At 44.6% G+C, this 21,480-nt stretch overlaps 1 protein-coding gene across 6 annotated transcripts in view; it reads left to right on the forward strand.

Annotated features, from left to right (window-relative positions):
- magi3a (membrane associated guanylate kinase, WW and PDZ domain containing 3a) overlaps positions 1-21,480 on the forward strand; it is a 104,670-nt gene extending 83,190 nt beyond the window's left edge. For 3 of the 6 annotated variants that reach the window (XM_041195191.1, XM_041195193.1, XM_041195194.1), the window contains 8 exons: positions 1,656-1,848; positions 2,700-2,909; positions 10,186-10,371; positions 12,640-12,745; positions 13,223-13,376; positions 14,628-14,771; positions 15,324-15,462; positions 18,447-21,480. In XM_041195191.1, coding sequence (XP_041051125.1) covers positions 1,656-1,848; positions 2,700-2,909; positions 10,186-10,371; positions 12,640-12,745; positions 13,223-13,376; positions 14,628-14,771; positions 15,324-15,462; positions 18,447-19,687 — 2,373 coding nt within the window. In that variant the 3' untranslated portion in view covers positions 19,688-21,480. Of the gene's footprint in view, positions 1-1,655; positions 1,849-2,699; positions 2,910-10,185; positions 10,372-12,639; positions 12,746-13,222; positions 13,377-14,627; positions 14,772-15,323; positions 15,463-15,780; positions 15,907-18,446 lie in introns of all 6 variants that reach the window. The other 3 variants (XR_005943979.1, XM_041195195.1, XM_041195192.1) reach the window with 3 other exon arrangements.

Genomic DNA, 21,480 nt, shown 5'->3' on the forward strand with positions numbered 1-21,480 from the left:
TCCTGAGATTGTGGCCTTGTGTTGTAGATTCCCTATAGCAAGACTTCTTTATTCTTGTACTTCAGTCATCTTACAATAAAGGCCAATGTGCCATTTGCCTTCCTAATTGCTTGTTGTACCTTTATGCTAACTTTGTTCCTTGAATGAGTACACCCGTGTCTCTGAATATTAATATTTACAAATTTAATGCCTTTTAAAAAATATTCTGCTTTTCCATCTTATGACCAAAGTGCATAACCTCACTTTTTCTGCCGCCTTGTTGCCCACTCAATTAACCTGTCTGAATCTCTTTCGGTCTCTTTGTGTCTTCCTCACAGCTTACATTTCCACCTGGCTTTGTATTGTCAGCAAGATTCATAGATTCATAAGAAATAGCAACAGCAGTAGCGTATTCTGCCCCTCGAGCCTGCTCTGCCATTCAATAAGATCATGGCTGATCTGATTGTGGCCTCAACTCCACTCCCCTGCCTGCATCATACTCCCCTCCCCCAATAACCCTTGACTTCTTCCTAGATCAAAAATCTATCTAACTTGGCCCTGATTACACTCAATGACGCAGCCTACATTGCTCTCTGTGGAAGAGAATTCCAAAGACTAATGACCCTCAGATGAAATTTCTCCTCATCCTCATCTTAAATGAGACCTTTTATTATTAAACTGTTCCCGTAATTCTAGATTCCCCCATGAGGTGAAACATCCTCTCAATATCTATCCTGTTACATCTTCTCAAAATCCTACATGATTCAATAAGATCATCTCTCTTTCTTCTAAGTTCCAATGAGTATAGGCTCAACTAATCCTCATAAGACAACCCCTTCATCCCAGGAATCGGCCTAGTGAACCTTCTGCGAACTGTTTCCAATGCAAGTATGTCCCCCCTCAAGTGAGGAGATCAATATGTACACAGTGTACTCTTACCAATGCTTTGTACAATTATAGCATGACTTCCCTACTTTTATAACCCACCCACCTCCCCCATTTTGCAATAAAGGCCAACATTCTATTTGCCTTCCAATTTAAATAATTGATAATGGCCGACAGTAACTCTAAGGTGTCAGAAAGCACTTCTTCACTAAAGGGTGGTGGAAATCTGGAAGTGTCTCACCCTGAGAGCTGTGGATGCCGGAGGTCAATTGAAAATCTCAAAACTGAGATTGATGGATGTTTGTTGGTAAGGGTATTAGGGCTTGAGAAACCTAGATGTTTAATAGAATTAAGATACAGGTCAGCCACCCACCTAAGAGACAGACCAAGCATGAGGGGTCTCGGTGGCCTCCTCCTGTTCCTATGTGTTGGTGAGTGCAATAGTCAGTCAGTCATTGCATTAGTCACTTTTTATGTAACCAATAAATTGTTCATCTAGTGACAACAGTTACAGGGTAAAGATTGCATGACTTAAGTCAGAGTGTAACAGGCACAAGGGAGCAGACACCTGAAGGCACTGTGTGACTGCTGCTATAGTAATGAGCTTTCTGTGTTGATATGTGTTAAAGAGAATTTCACAGCACATGCTGCAGCCTGTTTACATCCATCCTGTTTAATAATTAATATCCCGCACCAAGGTTTGGTTGATGTGATTTAAATGTTGCAAATCATATAGACTTGGGGCTAAAATGTTCATCCTCTTCCTCCACTCCCCAACTCTTGCATATCAGGTTCTCATTGGGGCGATAATTCCATTGGGCGCTGCTGAACGAGATGGCCGGCTTCGAGTGGCTGATGAGCTGCTTTGTGTTGATGGGGTCTCGGTCAAGGGGAGGTCTCATCGCTTTGTGTTGGATTTGATGCAAAATGCAACTCGAAATGGCCAGGTGCTGCTGTCAGTGAGGAGGAAAGTCCTGCCCACTGGTGAGTGTGACTGCCCTCCACAGCATGTGAGCAGGACCTGTTCAAATCCTGACTGTTTCTGGGAGAGGAAGGTGTCCCTATTTCGATGGTCAGCTGAGGCTTTCTTTTTGCAGAATGAGTGTCTCAAACTAACTTGTAGCGACTTCAGCCCTACATAATGAAATGTTTAAAGTTTAGGGCGATAGAATCATGGGAATGTGCAGCACAGGAGGGGTCTTTTTGGCCTATTGCAACTACACCAGCCCCCTGGAAAAAGTCCACCTGGTCCCATTGCCTGTGCATTCACCGTACTGCTCTAAATTAATAAAAATCATTATAGTCTCCCACGTTTCCCTTCTGTCGCACACATCATCCCGACTTGGAAACATATCAGCTGCTCCCTCACCATCACTGGGTCAAAATCCTGGAAAACTCTCCCTAACAGCACTGTGGGAGCACCTTCAAAACATGGTTCGCCGCCACCTTTTCGAGGCAATTAAGGGTGGACATTAGTGAAGCAGATCCAATGATAGCTTTCAAAAGGGAATTGGATAAACACTTGAAAGGTAAGTGATTGAAGGGTGTTGGAGGAAAGAGCAAGGGAGTGGGAATAATTGAATAACTTTCAAAGAGCCAACACAAGCATTATTCTCTACTGTATGATCCTATGAAATGTCAGTCTTGTTAGTGATGCCCGTATCCCGAGAACAAATTATAGAAATAAAATGCTTTTCAGCTGCACGTGAGCTTACCTTGTTGGTGAGGGTGCAGGCTACATCCTATTAGGCGGGATCCGCACGTGATTTCCCCCTCATCCCTTCACCACATGATGAGCCTGTCTTCTCAGTAACTCTCCTGTTTTCCTACAATAGAGGACCAGCGTGACACTGGCCGAGAGGAGAGTTCTGAAGCTGCAGAGAATGGTTCCTCGGGGCCAAATCACATGGATCTCACGAACAAACCTCTGCAGGCTCTCAACCCAGCCGAGTCTGCCCCGTCGTACGACATTGTCCTGCAGCGGAAGGAGACTGAGGGATTCGGCTTTGTCATCATCACCTCGAAGAACAGGCCCCCCACTGTGGGTGAGTAAATCGGTGGTTCCAGTGGGAGGTGGGCTATCGGGGTGACAGGCTGAGACAAATCAGCTCAGAACAAATGTCATCAATTCCACTGGTACTGACTCTATCTGGGGTGCGGGCCCCACAGCCAGTTTTAACCAGGGTACCAGTTCCAAGAGCAGTGACTGCTATCATGGAGTCCATCCTTCATATTTGACACTGCTGTTTGAGTGTGTGGGCATCACAGTGAAATCCGATTCTGTCTGTATCTACATGCTATATCCAGGTGTTGCAGGGTGGTTATCAAGAGCAGGAACCCAATAATCTGTATGACTCATTGTTGCCTATGTGATCGAATCACCTCCCCCTGGGAAATCAGTTGCAGGTTAATTAAATGGCTCTTGGGTTTTGGAGTAGGTGAAAAAACTCAGCCATACAGTCACTCCCTGCTCACCAATTCCACTTTACTACCTTACTGGGGTCATAGGAGTGAGTAGGCAAGAAGCCTTCTTTGGGTGAGTGCTAGGAGCTAAATTAAAGAATTCTAGAACCTCAAGTGATATAATCTCTTGATCATTATCCAGGCTGCATTCAAATTGAGGTAAGAATATGCTTCTCCTTCTTCTGCTTAGTCTGTGACGCGGACACAACCAAACACCTGTATTCTGCCGGCAGTTAATGCTTGCTAAACCAGACAGATTACGGCGGTGAACATTGTGGCTGAAGGAGTGATGTGGGAGGAGAAAAGGGTTCCATCTCATGGGACACTAACACTAGTACTGGGACAGGAAGGAACTGTATTGTTGGCATGGGCTCCATGTGAAACAGGCTGGGACCAGGGTCCTGGTGGAAAGGATAAGTAGAGTGGTCGTATGGACCAAATTATACTACCTAGACCATGGAAACTGCAGTGTTTCAAGAAGGCAGTTCACCACCACCTTCTCGAGGGCAATAAATGCTGGCTTTGCTGGTGATGCCCAGGGGCAAATAAAATAAAACCTACGATCTCATTGAATGGTGGGACTGACTTGAGGGCTAACTGGCTGCCTCCTGTTGTAATATGCTGCATAAAAATATAAGAACACACAATTAGGAGCAGGAGTAGACCATACAGCCCCTTAAGCCTGCTCCATCGTTCAATACAATCATGGCTGATCTTGGGCTTCAATTCCATTTTCCTGCCCGCTCCCCATAGAATTTTACTTTGTTTGACAGTGAGCTAATTCACTTTGAAGCCAGGGTGTTAAAGTCGAATAAAAGAAATTATGAAGGCATGAGGGACAAATTGGCTGAGGTGGATCAGGAAAATATGTTAAAAGGTCTGACTGTACTTGGGCGATGGATGGTCTTCAAAGAACTACCACATAGTTTACAGCATCTGTACATTCCTTCAAGGTGCAAAAATCCCAAAAAAAGTCAGGCAACCATGGCTAACAAAGGAAACTAAGGATTGTATAAGATTAAAAGAAAAGGCTTATAAAGTTGTCAGAAGTAGTAGTAAACCTGAGGATTTGGGAGGTTTTTAGCAAAGGAAGACCAAAAATACTGGTAATGAAAGGGAGAATAGAATATAAATACAATCTAGCAAAAAACATAAAAATGGACTGTAAAAACTTCAATAGGTATTTAAAAAGGAAGCATTTGGCTAAAACAAATGTGGGTCCATCACAGGGGAATTCATAATGGGAAATAGAGAAATAACATAGAAGCTAAATGATTACTTTGTGTCTGTTTTCACTGAGGAAGATACAGGAAATCTCCCAGATTTAGCGATTCAAGGGACTAGGGAGAATGAGGAGTTGAAGGAAATTAGTATAAGAAAGTTATATTGGAGAAATTAATGGGACTGAAAGTTGATAAGCCCCTGGGACCTGGTATTCTGCAACCCAGAGTGTTGAAAGAGGTAGCTGTAGAGATAGTGGCTGCATTGGTGATCATCTTCCAAAATTCTATAGATTCTGGAATGGTTCCTGAAGATTGGAAGGTAGCAAATGTCACCCCACTATTTAAAAAGGGAGGGAGAGAGAAAACCGGGAACTACAGACTTGTTAGCCTTACATCAGTAGTAGGGAAAATGCTGGAATCTATTATAAAGAGTGTGATAAATGGACCATTGGATAATCATGTTCTGATTGGACATAGTCAGCATGGATTTGCGAATGGCAAATCATGTTTGACGAACTTGGAGTTTTTTGAGGGTGTTACTAACAATTGTAAAGAAGTCGATGGACGTAGTATACTTGGATTTTCAGAAGGCTTTTGATAAAGTCCACAGGAGGCTGATTAGCGAAATAAAAACACACAAGATAGGTGACAGTATACTGGCATGGCTTAAGGATAGGTTTACAGGCAGAAAACAGAGTAGGAATAAATGGGTCATTCTCGCATTGGCAGGCTGTGACTAGTGGGGTACCACAAGGATCAGTACTTGGGCCTCAGATGTTCATATATATCAACGATTTGGATGTGGGGACAAAATGTAATATTCCCAAGTTCGCGGATGTTACAAAGCTAGGTGAGAATTTGTGTGTGAGGAAGACGCAAAGCGGCTACAGGATGATTTGGACAGACTTAGTGAGTGGGAAAGAACATGGCAGATGGAATATAATGTGAAAAATGTGAGGCTATCCACTCTGGTTGAAGGAACAAATGTGCAGAGTATTTCCTAAATGGTAGGAGATTAGAAAGTGGAGATGTACAAAGGGACCTGGGTGTCCTTGTCCATAAGTCACTAAAAGCTAACATGCAGGTGCAGCAGGTAATTAGAAGGCTGATGGAATGTTAGCTTTTATCGCAAGAGGATTTGAGTGCAGGAGTAGTGAAGTCTTGCTTTAATTATATAGAAGCTTGGTTAGACCGCACCTGGAGTACTGTGTGCAGTTTTGGTCCCCTTACCTCAGGATATTATTGCCATAGAGGGAGTGCAATGAAGGTTCACCAGACTTGTTCCGGGGATGATGGAACTGTCTTATGAGGAGAGATTGGGGAAACTGGGCCTATATTCTCTAGAGTTTCAAAGAATGAGAGGTGATCTCATTAAAACTTTCAAAATACTTAGAGATAGACAGGGTAGATGCAGGTAAGATGTTCCCCTAGGTTGGGGAGTCTAGAACCAGGGGACACAATTTCAAAATAAGGGGGAAGCTACTTAGGACTGAGATGAGCAGAAATTCCTCTACTCACAGGGTTGTGAATCTTTGTAATTCTGTGCCCCAGAGGGCTGTGGAAGCTCAGTCATTGAGTATGTTTAAAGTAGAGATTGATAGATTTCTGATTAACAATAACGTAAAGGGTTATGGGGATAGTCTGGGTAAAAGGCAGCCACAGTTGTATTGAATGGCAGAGCAGACTTGTTTGGCTGAATGGCCTTCTCCTGTTGCTATGTTTCCCATATTCCTCGATTCCCTGAGAGATCAGAAACTTGTCTTCTCGACCTTAAATATTACCAATCCTGGCGCATCCAATCTCTAAGGTAAAGAATTTCAAAGATTCACAACCTTTGGAATGAAGACATTTCTCCTCATCTCTGTCCTAAATGATTGATCCTGTATCCTGAAACTCTGCCTCCTTGTTCTAGATTCCCCAGTCAGGGGAAACAATCTCTCAGTATCTACCCTGTCAAGTCTCTTCATAATATTGCATGTTTCAATGCAATCGCATTTCATTCTTGTGCACTCCAATGAATGTAGACCCAGTTTGCTCAGCCTCTCAACATAGGACAACACTCATCCCAGGGACCAATCTAGCGAACCTTCGTTATACCACCTCCAAAACAAGTATATCCTTCCTTAAATATGGAGGGCAAAATTGCACAAAGTATTCTAGGCGTGGGCCTCACCAAAACCCTGTACAATTGTGGCAGGACCTCTTTATTCTTGTACTCCAATTCCCTTACAATAAGGGCCAAAATGGAATTTGTCTTTCTAATTGTTTTCTGCACCTGCATGCAAACTTTTTGTGTTCCTTGTACCAGTACGCCCCAGCCTCTCTGAACATCAACATTTCTAAGTTTCATGTCTTTTAAAAGAAATATTTTGCATTTATATTCTTACAACCAAAGTAAATAACCTCACATTTCCTGACATGATATACCACCTGCTTCCTTGTTGCCCAGTCACTGAACCTGTCTGTATCTCTTTGTTGCCTCTTTGTCCCCCTCGCAGATTGAATTCCCATCTAGCTTTGTATCGTCAGCAAACTTGGATACATTACTCTCTGCCTCTTTAGGTTATAAATAGCTGAGGCCCCAGCACTGATCCTGGCGGCAGTCCATTAGTCGCAGCCTGCCAAATTGAAGATCTCCCATTTATCCCTATATTTTGCTTCCTGTCTGTTAACCAATCCCCTCTCTACGCTAATATATCCTCCAAATCCATGAGCCCTTATCTTGTGTATTAATTATTTTGTGTGGCACCTTAGCAAATGTCTTTTGGAAATCCAAGTATGCTACATCTACGGGTTCCCCTTTATCTACCTTACTATTTACATCCTCAAAAAAATTCTAAATTTGTCAATCAGGGTTTCCCTTCCATAAAACCATGTTGGCTTGTTCTAATCATTCTATGCTTTTTTAAGTGCATTGTTAGGACTTGCTTAATAATAGATTCCAGTACTTTCCTAATGCCTGATTTCAGACTAACTGGCCTGTAGTTCATTGTTTTCTCTCTGCATCCTTTCTTGAATAATGGTGTTACATTTGCTAACTTCCAATCTGCTGGGACCATTCCAGAATCTAGGGAATTTTAAAAAATCATAGTGCCTCCACTATCTCTGCAGCTATCTCTTCTAAAATCCTAAAATATAAGCCATCAGGTCCTGGGGATTTGTTGGCTTTTAGTCCCTTGAGTTTCTCTAGTACTTTTTCTCTGCTGGGATAAAATACCTTAATTTCCTCACTCTTATTAGCCCCTTGGTTGCCCTCTCTTTCTAGTATGTAACTTGTGCCTTCTACTGTAATTTATGGATCTGTCATCCACTTCTTTGAGTTCCTGGCTCTCTGTTTAGCTTCTAAATCAATGAGTATCGATGCCCACGTTATCGGAGGCTGGATTAACATCTGAGATACGCTTGATGATAAAGGGTGCTGGGGAGAGGGGTTTACTAAGTGACAGTGTGAGGAAGCTGGAATAGCAACAGTTTCTTTCATATAGCACCTTTGACAGAATGGAACATCCTAAAATCACAGGAGCTTATAAAACAAAGTGTGACACCGAACAACACAAGATAGTCAGATGGCCAAAAGCTTGGTCAAAGTGTTTGGTTTAGTTTTATAGGAGGAAAGCGAGGTGGAGAGGTAAAGGGAGGAAATTCCATAGCTTGAGGCCCAGGCAATTGAAGGCATGGCCAGCAATGATGGAGCGATTATAATTGGAAGTGTACAAGAAGCCAGAATTGGAGGAGCACAGAAGTCCTCGAGGGGTTGTGGGAGTGGAAATTAGAGAGTTAGGGAGGGGCAAGACCATGGAGGGTTTGAAAACAAGGATGTGACTTGTTAAATTGAGGCATTGCCAGACTGAGAGCCGATGTAGGTCACCAAGCACAGGGGTGATAGCTGAATGAGACTTGCTGCAAGTTAAGACAAGGGCAGCAGAGTTTTGGATGACCTTGAGTTAGCAGAGGGTAGAATGTGGGAGACCAGCCAGGAGTGTGTTGGCATAGTTGAGCCTAGGAACAATGGAAGCTTGAATGAGGGCTGAATTAGTATCAATAGAGATACAATCAGTAACATAAGGCTAAGTTTAGACTTCAATCAGGTACTGTTGGGTGCCATCAGTCATCACAATTAACTTTACTCTGTTCTATTTTGATTATTTTGGTTTGGGTTCAGTGAACTCCTGATTACTCCAAACCTGCCATTCCTTTGCTCTGTGCATTCAGTTTGTTGCTAGTCTCTTGGTCTTTATCCATAGGGGATTGTACCTGCAGTTTTGAAAATTAGGAAACTCGTTTTCTCTTGGGATAACTTATTTCAAGTCCATTTCCTCCCTGAAGAGCTTTCAGTGCAGCCTGACATCTAATGGCCAGGGGTGGAGTCTTGCCTGCTGTGTCTCAAATACCACCAACCCCCCACCCCCCCCCCCACCCCCACCGCCCCCCGAGTTGGGAATGGCAATAATGAGTTTCTTGCCCCTCATCCTCCCCTCCCTGCTCACCAACACACTCCCCTCCCATGGGTGTTGGGATGGTAGAACCCAAGAAAAGTTGAGGTGAACAATTCTAAAAGGAGGGTTGGGAGGTTGGGGTGGGCGTTGCAGGGAAGTCCTTCCCTGAGGAATAATCTCTTGTTCTCAATGACCACACCATGAACAGGAGGAGGCCATTCAGCCCCTTGAGCCTGTTCCGCCTGTTCAGCTAGATCATGGCTAATCTGTACATATGAACTAGGAGCAGGAGTAAGCCATTCAGCCCCTCGAGCCTGTTCCGCCATTTAATAAGATCATGGCTGACCTGATAGTAACCTGAAATCAGCATCCCACCTACTCCTGATAATGTATTACCCCCTTGCTTAACAAGAATCTACCCACCTCTGCCTTAAAAATATTCAAAGACTCTGCTTCCACCACCTTTTCAGGAAGAGAGTTCCAAAGTCTCACGACTCTCTGATGAAAAAATTTCGCCTTACCTCTATTTTAAATGGGCGACCTCTCATTTTTAAACGGTGACCCCTGGTTCTAGATTCTCCCACAAGAGGAAGCATCCACCCACCCTGTCAAGACCACTCAGGATCTTATATGTTTCAGTCTGTATCTTAACTCCATTTGCCCACCTTGTTTCCATAACCCTGAATATGTTGGCATTATCTCCGTTAGAAATTTTCAATTGACGCCCAGCCTTTTTGGGTGGGGGGGGATGTAGTTCCATATTTCCACACTCCTTTGTGTGAAGTAGTGCAATAGTTTCTCTCTCTCTACCCTATCAAATCCTTGAACAACTCAATTAGACCATATATTAATATTCAAGGGATCACAAGCCTAATCTGCACACTCTTGTCCTCATTTTAGCCTCAGTATCATTCTAATGAATCTATACTGTACCTTCTCCAAAGCCAAAAATATGCACACTGAGGTGTGTGGCCCAAGACTAAACATAACTACTCCAGTTGCAGTTTGACCAGAGCTCTTCACAGTTGTAGTGACTTTCCCTTTTTAATCCCTTTCGCTTGACATAAAGTCCAACATTCCATTAACCTTTTTAATTGTTTTCGTACCTGTCTACTAGCTTTTAATGATTCTGTACTTTGATCCCTAAATCTCTTGGCACTGAATCAATTAACCCTTTTCTGTTACTTGTTACTCCACAGCGGTGCCACACAAAATTGGCCGCATCATTGAGGGGAGCCCAGCCGATCGCTGTGGGAAGCTGAAGGTGACAGACCGTATCTCAGCAGTGAATGGCCAGTCCATTGTCCAAATGCCCCACCATGACATTGTCCAGCTGATCAAGGATGCGGGTCAGACGGTCACTCTCACAGTCACTCCTGAGGAAGGTACTCAACTAAAAGCGTCAAAACGTGTTTCACTCAGCACCTGCTGTGATGTTTGTGTGAGGGATAACTTTGAGAACTGCAGCTAATGTGTAAATCTCAAGTTTTGGCTAATCTGTGGATGTTGCCTTTACTGATACCAATGCATCTCCAGTCCTGGTTTAGGAGTTATCCATCAGTGAAGCAACAGCACCAAGTACAGTCCCTTTCCCAAACCTTAAGGCCCCATGTAGTTGAAACTGGACAGATCAAAGTGAGAAACATCTAGATAAATGGGGTTGAGTTACCTTGGGCTTTAGGGTTGGATTGTCAAGTTAATTGTACTCTGAAAAATAATCACCTCCGTTAGGCTTTTATCGTTTTGCACAAACTTTCAAGGCAAGAGGATGCTGTTTTAACATGTTTTAAATACCTGAAGCTGTAAAGAACTTCTGGAAAACATTTTGTAACATTTTAAGGCTGGATTCCCAGGGCTGAGCAGGTCTGATTGTAACTGCTGCCAGGCCAGGCTTGTGTGTTTATCAAGATAACAGTGATGGAAAAAACTGTTCCTTTGTACCTTGGACTCAGTGGGTGGCATGGGCTGGGTGTGGCCTGCAACTCTGTGGTTCTGCCCAACTTCAACCCTTTGAAGAGAACATTACTGAGGCATTGCGACCTGTCTCGCTTCCGCACCAGCCCCCCTACACAATCTAAACGTTACTATTTCCAAAGCTAGCTTTTTACTGCACCCCTCAGAGTTTGAAGTACCTTGATGCTCGGGAGTGGAACACTTTACTTCAGACACTCAGTAGCCGCTAGGTCAGGATTAGCACAACCAGAGACAAGGAAGAAAGAACAAAGACAAAAATACCTGGAAAAACTCAGCAGGTCTGACAGCATCCGCGGAGAGGGATACAGTTAACGTTTCGAGTCCTTATGACTCTTCAACAGAACTAAGGAAAAATGGAAGAGGTGAAATATAAGCTGGTTTGGGGGAAGGGAGGGGTGGTGGGACAAGTAGAGCTGGAAAGAGGGCCAGTGATAGGTGGAGATAACCAAAAGATGTCATAGGCATAAGGACAAAGAGGTGTTGACGGTGGTGATATTAGCTAAGAAATGTGCTAATGGGGACATTAAGGGTAGAAAGCAGGACGAGCAAGGTACACATAGCCCAAGTGGGGGTGGGGTGGGAGGGATCGAAATAGGCTAAAAGGTGGAGATAAAACAATGGATGGAAATAAATTTAAAAATAATGGAAATGGGTGGGTAAAGAAAAATATGTATAAATTATTGGAAAAAAGGGGATCGGAAAAGGGGTGGGGATGGAGGAGAAAGACTTTCATTCATACTGCATCTTTTAACTCGGGGACATTCCTGAACACTTGACAGCCAATGAAGTACTTTTTGAAGTACAGTCAATGCTCTGATGTAGGAAACATGGCAACTAATTTGTACACAGCAAGCTCCCACAAAGAGCATGTGATAAGGACCAGATAGTCTGTTTTTGTGATGCTGGTTAAGGGATAAATATTGGCCAGGACACTGGAGAGAGAGCTTCCTGTTCCTCTTCGAAATATTGCTGTGGGATTATTTATGTCTACCTGAGAAAAGTGCCTGTTCAACACCTTATTCAAGAGACAGCACCTCCAACAGTGCAGCACTCCCTCAAAACTGCTCTGAAGTGCCGACCTGGATTATGTGCTCAAATTTCTGGACATGAATTTGAACTTTCTGAATCAGAGAAAAACTCACTAATGATTTGCCTCAGCCCCCACCCCTGGGCACCCACTAATGCGGCATTGTTCCCACTTCCCACCCTTGATTTGCCTGATTGGCATTGCCAGTCAGTCCTTGCCCATTTGGGGATAGATTTTTGTCGTAGACTCAAGACAGTAGGAACTGGATTGAGAAATCTCAGACTCATTCTCCATGGGGCCATTGGAACCAGGCAGACAGGTGACACCTTTTTGGTCTTGGCTGGACTTGAACAGGTCCCAGAGGTGCCAAACTGATGACTTAACCCCAATCAGAGTTAGTCAAATGAGCCAGTAGAATGAAGCGTGGCTTTACTGTGCAGTGTAGGGTGCCCTGCAGGTGTGGGACAGGAGTTTGGAACCAGTACTGCTTGCTGATGGAGTGTCTCACCTTGGCTGATTGGTGTGCCTGATCCCCAGCTAGTAACACCTACAATTGTGGAGCACTGAGTCTCTGATAGAATCCCACTGATCACAGCAGTGCCCCGCGATGGATGGCTTCTGTCTATTAACTTGTTTGTTTTCTTTCTTTGAGATGTGACTGGCCCCGCGTCAGGAGACAGCTCAGCCAGACAGAGTCCAGCCCTGCAGCACAAGCCCATAGGACGGACCCCAGCATTGCAAGTTCCGTCAGCTGACAAGTGAGAGCACAACATGGCTGTGAGGATGCCTTACCTGGGTGGTGACAGGGGCAGGAATGAATGGTGGAAGGAGTTGCGGGGGTGGGGGGATGGGAAATGGACTGTGTGGGGGTGGAGTTGTGAGGAGGGGAGATGGACAGTGGTGTTGGGGGGGGAGAAGGATGGTGGTGGGTGAGGGGGTGGGATTGGATGGTTGGGAGACGGACGTTGGGGGAGGGGGATGGTGGGGAGGAGGAGGAGGGATGATGGTGGGAGAAGGGGCTCAGGCACCGTTTTATTGAAGCAGGGGTTGGGTAAATAAGGCTTGGCTCATATCAGTGGATTGGGTGTCTCCTGTAATCGTGCTTTTGCTGTCTCTGGCGTTGAGTTCCTCATTGTAACTGGATGCAGGGAGAAGGGGAAATTGCTGATGAAGTGGGGGGAGGTGTGCGGGGAAGGAACGGGTGACAGGGCTCATGTAAGTTTTCTGTTTAACAGTAAGACGGACGGAGATGAAAGGAGCAGTGGGCAGTCTCCAGCCTCTGATTATGTGAAACCATCTTCTTTGGACCACAGACAGCCTCCATCCGATCAGTACCTTCAGCCAGCTCCTGAAAGAGAGACATGGGCTGCAGGCAGCAGACACTCCCAGGTATGCAGAAACTATATTTTTTCAGTATGATGTAAGTGAGCGGGAGAGGGTTTGAGCTCTATTTGAGGCCCATTGAGCATAGTGTTTTCTTCCAAATTCCATTCACCCTTTATCTCTCCAAATCCAAGTGCTCTGCTGCTCGTAATTCGACACCAGAAACAAATCTAGCTTTATTGCTCAGTATATTCCAGCCTGAGAATCCTGTTTCCTGCTGAGTGATTCGTCAGTGGAATGGCCCAGAAAAAGATACAGGAGCAAGGAAGCTATGTCCATTTTGAATAAATCTCTGGTCGGGTCTCAGCTGGAGTATTGTGTTCAGTTCTGGGCTCTGTACTTTAGGAAGGATGTCAAGGTCTTGGCGAGGGTGTGGATGAGATGTATTCAAATGATGCCTGGGATAAGGTGAGAAGCTGTTGTTTCCCTTTCGGCAGAGAAGGTGAAGGGGAGATTTAATAGCGGTGTTCAAAATCATGAAGGGATTTGATAGAGTAAATAAAGAGGAACTGTTTCCACTCATGGGAGGGTTGGTGAGTAGAGGAAACAGACTTAAGGGAATTGGCAAAACAAAGAATTTTTTATGCAGCAAGTTGTTGTGACCTGGAATGTGCTGCACGTGTTAAGGGTGGTGGAAGAAAATTCAAAGATAATTTACAAAAGGGAATTGGATAGGTACTTGAAGGGAAAATAAGCTGCAGGGTTGAGGAAAGAGGAGGGCAGTGGGACTGGCTGGATAGCTTTCAAAACAGTAGCACAGATATGGCCAAATGGTCATCTCCTGTGCTCTAAATCTATGACCTTGACCATGGCACAGTCTTAAAAAGGGTTCAGTAGTGCAGTAGCTTTTACTGGACTAATCTGGAGGACACTGTAGCAATTTGAGAATTTAATTTCAGTTTAAAGTCTTTTTTCTAAATCTGATTATTAAAGTGACCATGAAGCTGTTGGATTGTCGTAAAATCCCAACTGACTCTCTAATTTTTAGAGAAGGAAACCTGCTGTCCTAGTCTCCTCTGACCCTGTATGTGACTCCAGAGGTGGCTGACTTGTAACTGTCCTCTGAGACAGCCTAACAAGCAGGGTGACTGGGGATGGGCTATAAATGCCAGCGATACCCAGATCCTGAGAAACTAGCAACAAATCCCTGTTTGAGCTGCAACCTGCCACCCAGTGAATTACTTGTGTTCTGGGATTTCATGATCTAGTGGTTTGTTTTTCTTCCTCTCTCCAACTTTTGTGTGTTTTTCCAAACAGAATCCTGATTGCTTCTCTGTGGAACTGGAGAGGGGTCCCCGAGGGTTTGGGTTCAGTGTTCGTGGAGGCAAGGAGTACAGCATGGGCCTCTTCATCCTACGCCTGGCAGAAGGGGGCGCTGCACTACTCGATGGCAGAATCCATGTAAGTGTCCCTTGCTTAAAGTGGAGCCACGCCAGGTATGGAGGAGGGCATGCCATGCCACTCTGCTGAGTTTTATGGCAATGGCACTTTGTGATGGTCCACACATTGGGTATTAAGGTTCTGATTTCGGTGATGTTACTGTGAGACAGGAGAGAGCAGGTCACATGTTACCTGGATGTGGAAGAGAAAGTGCTGCCTCTCACCTCGCGAACAGAGATTGGGGTCATTGTGGGGAGGCACTGGGAAGATGGTAGAAGAAATGTCATTGACGTGTGCGAACTGAGGAATATCTCATTTTGATTGGGCAGGATCAGCAAGTTCATAGCACGACTGACCCCCAATGACCCACATTCTCCCCACCCACCTCACACTGAGCTGTTCCTCAGCCCCCCAATGCCCATCTCCTGGTCCCCCCATCTCCCCCTCCATGGTTCCCACCACCCTGGCTGCCCCAGTACTACCCCACCGCCCCTCACCTCTCCCAGTCCCCCCTGTCTCTGTTCCTCCTGGTCTGAGATGTGATCCTTATTTTATGTCCTCCTTCTCCTGCAGGTTGGTGACCAGATTGTTGAAATTAATGGAGAGTCTACTCAAGGGATCACGCATAAACGAGCTATCGAATTGATTCAGGCTGGAGGGAGGAGAGCGCACCTTGTTTTGAAGCCAGGCATAGGTCAGGTGCCTGACTTTGGTGGGTTTCCCTGAGTCTTAATTTTACAGACCAACTTACTGTAATGTATTAAGTGATGGGGGAGTGAGGGAGGTGGGGAGGGTAATAGTGAAGCAGTAATTTTGCCCACACCATCCAAGCCCAATTCCTGATATGGGTCTGAATGCTGCTTCCTTTGTGACAGTAAGTTGTAAGATTCTGTTTAAGACCACTCTGAATCACTACCCTCCCTCCGTCCCTTCCCCTCAGTCTGTGTGTGTCTGTCTCTTTGACCTGCTCTTGGCCACTGGCTTTGCAGAAATGTAATCTTCTATGGAACTTATTTTTTTATTCTCATAGTTACATTTAGTCCTAGGCTTCTCCCTCCTCCCCCTCTCTAGGAATGGCACCTTGCAGCCTCTCCACTTGTACGACTCATGAGCAGCGTTGAGGCTTCCCATCTCCTCTCATCTCTCCTGGGACCTGGTAAATCTGCACGTCTTTTACTTGGTTTTTATTCAGACTTTCAAAACCTTTTTTGGAATTTTTGCTTCAGTCGTGTACCTCTCTCTGTCTCTCTTATTCACTTTGTCTCACTCACTTGCAATCTCTGCATCGCTCGCTTGCGCGTGCTCCTGCCCTCCCTCCCACTTGCTTGATCCCGTGTGATCTCTGGCAGAGTCCTGCAAGTCAGTTTGAAACTCTCTAGCTGATGAAAGTTCTATATTTCCAGTATGATATCACTCCAGTCAACACTCCAAAATAGCTAAAGAACTAACTTGTACTTTGCAGACCATGTTTCTTGACCTCTCACCTCTGCAGCCAATAAAGCAAATTTTTGAAGTGTAGTCACTGTTGTAATTCAGGAAGCGCAGCAGGCACTTGTGCACAGCAGGCACCCACAATGTGACATGACCAGATAATCTCTCTTTTTTTGAGATATTGGTTAGGAATGCCCTGCTCTTCAAAGTAATGGCATTAGCCTGTTTTCAGACTAACGGCAAAGAAGCTGCAGCACTGAAGTAGATGTAAAAATGATGTTTCCACTCGCGGGACCAGAACTCAGAACCAAAAATAAAAGATGGTCACTGATAAATCCAATAGGGAATTCCGGAGATAAACCTCTTCACCCAGAGAGTGATTAGAATTTGAAACTTGCTACCAAAGATGTGGCTGAGGCAAATAATATATATATATATATATATATATAATATTTTAAAGGGAAGCTAGATAAAAAGATGAGGGAGACAGGAAGAGAAGGATATTCTGATAGGGCGAGATGAAGGGAAGCGGGAGGAGACTCCTGTACAGCATAAACACCAGCACGGAACAGTTGGGCTGAATGGTAGATTTCTGTGCTGTAAACACTTTGTGAACAGCCCCATCATCTGTAAGGCTGATTGACACTGAGCACCATTCACACTGAAACATTGAACAATATAACTACACACAGCACCTGCCTATCATTATTGCGAAATGTGTGGTACAGTCTGTTCCTGTCAGGACCCCTTTTCTGTGAGTAGGAAACTTCTTGCATAAAATAAAAGCTGAAGCATGAGCTGATAATCTACCGAGTGATGTCATATCGAGAGGTTACTTGAGGCATGACATTCACCCTGTTTCTTCCTTTTCCTTTAGAGCAAGGGGTCAGAGTCTAGGTAACTTAAGTCCCTCCCGCAGCTCATCTGTTGCTGAAACCCTCAATTATGCCCTTTGTTAACTCCAGGCTTGACTATTCTAGCACTCTTCTAACCAACCTCCCATTTTCCACCCTCCTTAAACTTGAAATTATCCAATACTCTGCCTGCAATATAACTTGCACCAAGTCTCGCTCACCCATAACTCCCTATGCTTGCTGAACTATACTGGCTCCTGGCCTCAATTTTAAAATTCTTATCTTTGTTTACAAATCCCTTCATGGTCTCACTCCTCCCTATCCCTGTAACTTGCAACAGCCCTACAACTGTCTCAGATAGCTGCGTTCCACTAATTCTGACCTCTTGAGCATCCCGATCTTAATCGTTCTACCATTGGCTGCTGTGCTTTCAGCTACCTGGTCCCCAAACTCTGGAATTCTTTCCCTAAACCTCTCCAGTTTTTAAGACCTACTGGTCTTTTCATCACCTTTGTGGTTTGGTGACAAATTTGATTTGATAATGTTCCTGTAAAGTGCCTTGGGACATTTTGCAATGATATAATGCCTTTAATATTGTAAATTGTTTTAGCTCCAACAGATAGGATTTGTAGAGCACAAATTAAATTAAACAAACTACAAGCTCTGGAAATATAAGACTTGAGCTGCTATTTTGAGATTTGCATTTCTATTCATTCCTTTAAAAAAAAAACCTGCTATGCACATGGCTAAAAAGTGCAGTTGCTGTTCACTGATGCATTCGCATGACTGGGGGGATGGGGGAGGTCATCTAAACTCAGATTCTGAGAATGTTTAATCCAACATATTTGTCATTCTCATAGCCCTTCAAATCTCTCTCCTGAATTAGTTCTCGAGTTGCAGGCGTTGTTGAGATCTGATTTAATGATCGTTGTTTCACAATGCGGTAGCTTCGGAGGACACGAATGGACTATTGTGGAACCCTGGCTCAGGCGACAGGTTTCCTTTTCCTGAAAGATGCTTATGAACCAGTTTGGGTTTTTATGACAACCCTGACAGCTTTTTGTGGGTTTTCTGGCGCCTATAAATTATATATAAAAATAGGATTCATCAGATTCATTTTCATCACCTTGCTATGGTGGGGGTTCGAACACTTGATCAGTGGAATCCTAGGGCCCTCACACTACTTCACCCATATTGACTGCAGTCTCTACTCTCTGTTCTCTCCTCTCCTCTCTCTCTCTCTCTCTGCATTATGCGTGAGCTGGGATGGGGACTTAATGTGCATGCAGAAGTGGGGAGGGTATGGGATTGTGCATCACGCAAGAGGGAAATGTGTGTATGGTTTTTATTCTTTGTGGTTAATGTATTTGTTTTCTAAACTGAGGTGTTAAATGCTTTTCTTATTTTCCAGACAATGCGGATACCCAGAACACTCCATATTCTAGCCTCCAGGAACTAAACACAGCTGCTGAAAATCAGCCATCACCATCCTTTTCACATCCCATTCCCACCCCCCATCTCACTGACCCTGAAGAGACTTTTGAAAATGAGAAGTCATGGAGAGAACAGGAGTCACCCGCCAGTGCCCAGCAGAGGCCAGAGTTGCCCGCCAGTGCCCAGCAGGGACCGGAATGGCCCGCCAGTGCCCATCAGGGGCCAGAGTGGCCCGCCAGTGCCCAGCACTGGGCAGATGCCGGAACTGCAAGCTTAGCCAGCAGTCAGAAAGCTGAGGAAGGTGAGACTGAAATTGTGAAGGGCAGAATGACAAAACAAGGTGGAGAGTGCGTGCGCAGCCCAAGGAGAGAGCAGTCGGCCGGGAATAAGCTGTCGGCCTGTGAAAGCAGAGCACTGAGCCCACACCAAGGTGATAGAAAGCAAGCTGCTGGACACCGGGAGCGGTCAGCTAGCCCAAGGAAGGCCGAGAAGAAAAGGAAAGAGAAGCTGGAAAGGTCAAGAAGCCCAAGGAGGGGAGAGTCCAAAAAACAATCAGATAGCAACAAGGACAGCTCTCAGGGGGTCGATGCAAAGGAAAGGCCAACAGGAGGCCTGGGCAGGTCACGCAGTCCGAAGAAAATCAGCAGGAAGGATAGAGAAGGAAGTAGAGAGGAGTTGGAGAGAGTGGCTTGGGGAGAGGCGGCTGAGAACATTGACCTTGGGTCTAAGCCATTTAAAGCGACTCATTCGAAAGGAATAGCTGAGCAAATCGGGAGCCCAAAGCACAGCCACTGTGACAGGAGAAATGCTCGATCCCCCTCTGGTCCGGCCAACAACATGGAGCATTTGGCCTGTACCTTGCTCCAGGGTGGTGAGGCACCTGGCAAAACCGGTGACAGGTCCCAAAGAAAGAAACAAATGTCACGTGTGGCAGGGCAGGAGTCATTCAGCCCTCCAGAGATGGGCCAAGGAACAGGCAGAACCATGCAAGACAGCTCCCACTCTCCAGCAATCGAGCAACCCTGTACTGTCAGCAAGAATGTCGATCGACCACAGAGCCAGGAACAAAGGAAAGCAGAACACAATGGGGAGAGACACAATGAGGGAGACACCTCAACACAACACTCCAACCCGGGAGCCAGAGCTGCATCTGTTCCGAGGAAAACACACATAACCCCCGGCCCCTGGAAGAAACCAGATGCTCAGAGACCCATGTAACCGAAACTTGAGTTATATATGTTAAATTATTTTTATAAACTTTTGGTTTCTGTTAAGCGTCAGTTGCATCTTATTTAAAGTTGTGTAGTTCAGTCGAGGTTTTCTGCATTAAAACGTTTTGGTCTAAGTGAAGGATAGCTCCGATTACTCCGCTGTTGGACAGACTTATCTGCCTCACGAAGGAAACTTGAGGCTGTGCGACTCTCCTGCTTTACGAATAGGCATTGTTGATTGTAGGCGTGTATGAGATTTACACTTTGTACAAAAGCAATCTGTTCCTCACACTCCAGCACTGTCCTATCCCATCATAGCAGTGGTTTCACAGTCCAGATTCCCTCCAGTCGCCAGCCGGAACATCGAAACCACAGAATAGTAGAGCATGTTATTTAATGTGTGTGAGCTGCAAAATTTACCATCACCAAGTCTTTGCCTTTGAGTAACCCACCTCAAACAGGGTTTGAGGCTGTTGAGCAGTGAGTATTGCACTGTTTCTGTGCAGATCTGAAATCAACACAGTTTAATGAACTAAACACCTCATAGGCCAATGAGGGCAGCTATTTTTTTTTTGTTCTTTGGGCCTTTAGCTTTAATTGTCTGTAAACCCTCTAGTATTCAAAAGCCTGTCTCACATCTGCCCTAAATCAGCTCAGTGTCACACTGTGGGTGTGTTGTTCTTTGATGTTTTCTAATATTGTACACCAGAAATCTTTTGCTGTCGGTTGGTGCAGTGTTCTGACTGCAAGAGATTTATAATTCCTCTCTTCTCTGCAAGTTTTGTATCGTCACCGGGCTTCTCTTCAAGTTGTGATTATAAATTGCTATTCATAGTGTTCTGTAAACCTGTGTTTTGTGTGTGTGTCACTGCTCATCAGACTGACTAATCAGTGTAGAATGTTGATTTAGGTTTTGTGATTCCAATGCAGTTTGTAAACATCTTCAGTATTTCAGTGACATTGTTTTTAAAAATAATTTTTAAAAAATTTACCTCTCCTGTGCCATTGTATGGTGGAGATTGACTCTGTTTTCAGTTCACCTCATTTTTGCTCCACTAAGATCAGTGCTGTGCGAAACATTTAATCTCTGATAGAATATTCTGGAAATGAGCAGGGCAGATGGTGGAATGGGTGAATTGTTGGTCATTTTCCTCCCCCCCCCACCCCCCCCACCTGGAGACTTTGTGAAGCAAGGTGCATTCTCCAATCTCAAACTGACATGTTGAACTTTTTTATATTTTTACTGTGTCACTTGGACTGACCTTCAGGAAAATGCATTGCCTACAACTGTTCCTGTAACCCATTACACACTATACTGTAAACCCTTTCTGCTAAGAGCCTGTAGAAGATAGACTGGAGACCCTGGACTGTGAGTGTGGTGCAGGCAGTGTCTTGTGACCACTTTACTGCTGTATTTCATATCCTCTTAATGCCAAAAGTTGAAGGTGGTTTGAAATTCCTAGTGGTTCAGACACTGATCAGCTCCAGTTTTCACCCTACACTGTTGTTGATGTCTGATTTTGTTATTTCCTTGTTGATAGACTGACACATTGTTCCACCCCATCAGTAGCATCCACAGCATCTTGTAGACTGTACAGTACTCATGGCATGGGCGCAGCCTGAGTAAAGCTGAACAAGCCTTGAGTGTGTTGGTTGTAAATTTTTATACTGTACAGTCTCTATAAATAATCATTAGGGCAAGATCTGTAAACCCTCATATTTTTTTATGTATGACATAAGAAATGCAAATCCTTTGTCATGGTGTTGCACTGTAAAATAAACCTTAACTTTCAATCTCAA

The sequence above is a fragment of the Carcharodon carcharias genome, chromosome 9 (genome assembly GCF_017639515.1).
Source record: "Carcharodon carcharias isolate sCarCar2 chromosome 9, sCarCar2.pri, whole genome shotgun sequence".
NCBI lineage: Eukaryota > Metazoa > Chordata > Chondrichthyes > Lamniformes > Lamnidae > Carcharodon > Carcharodon carcharias.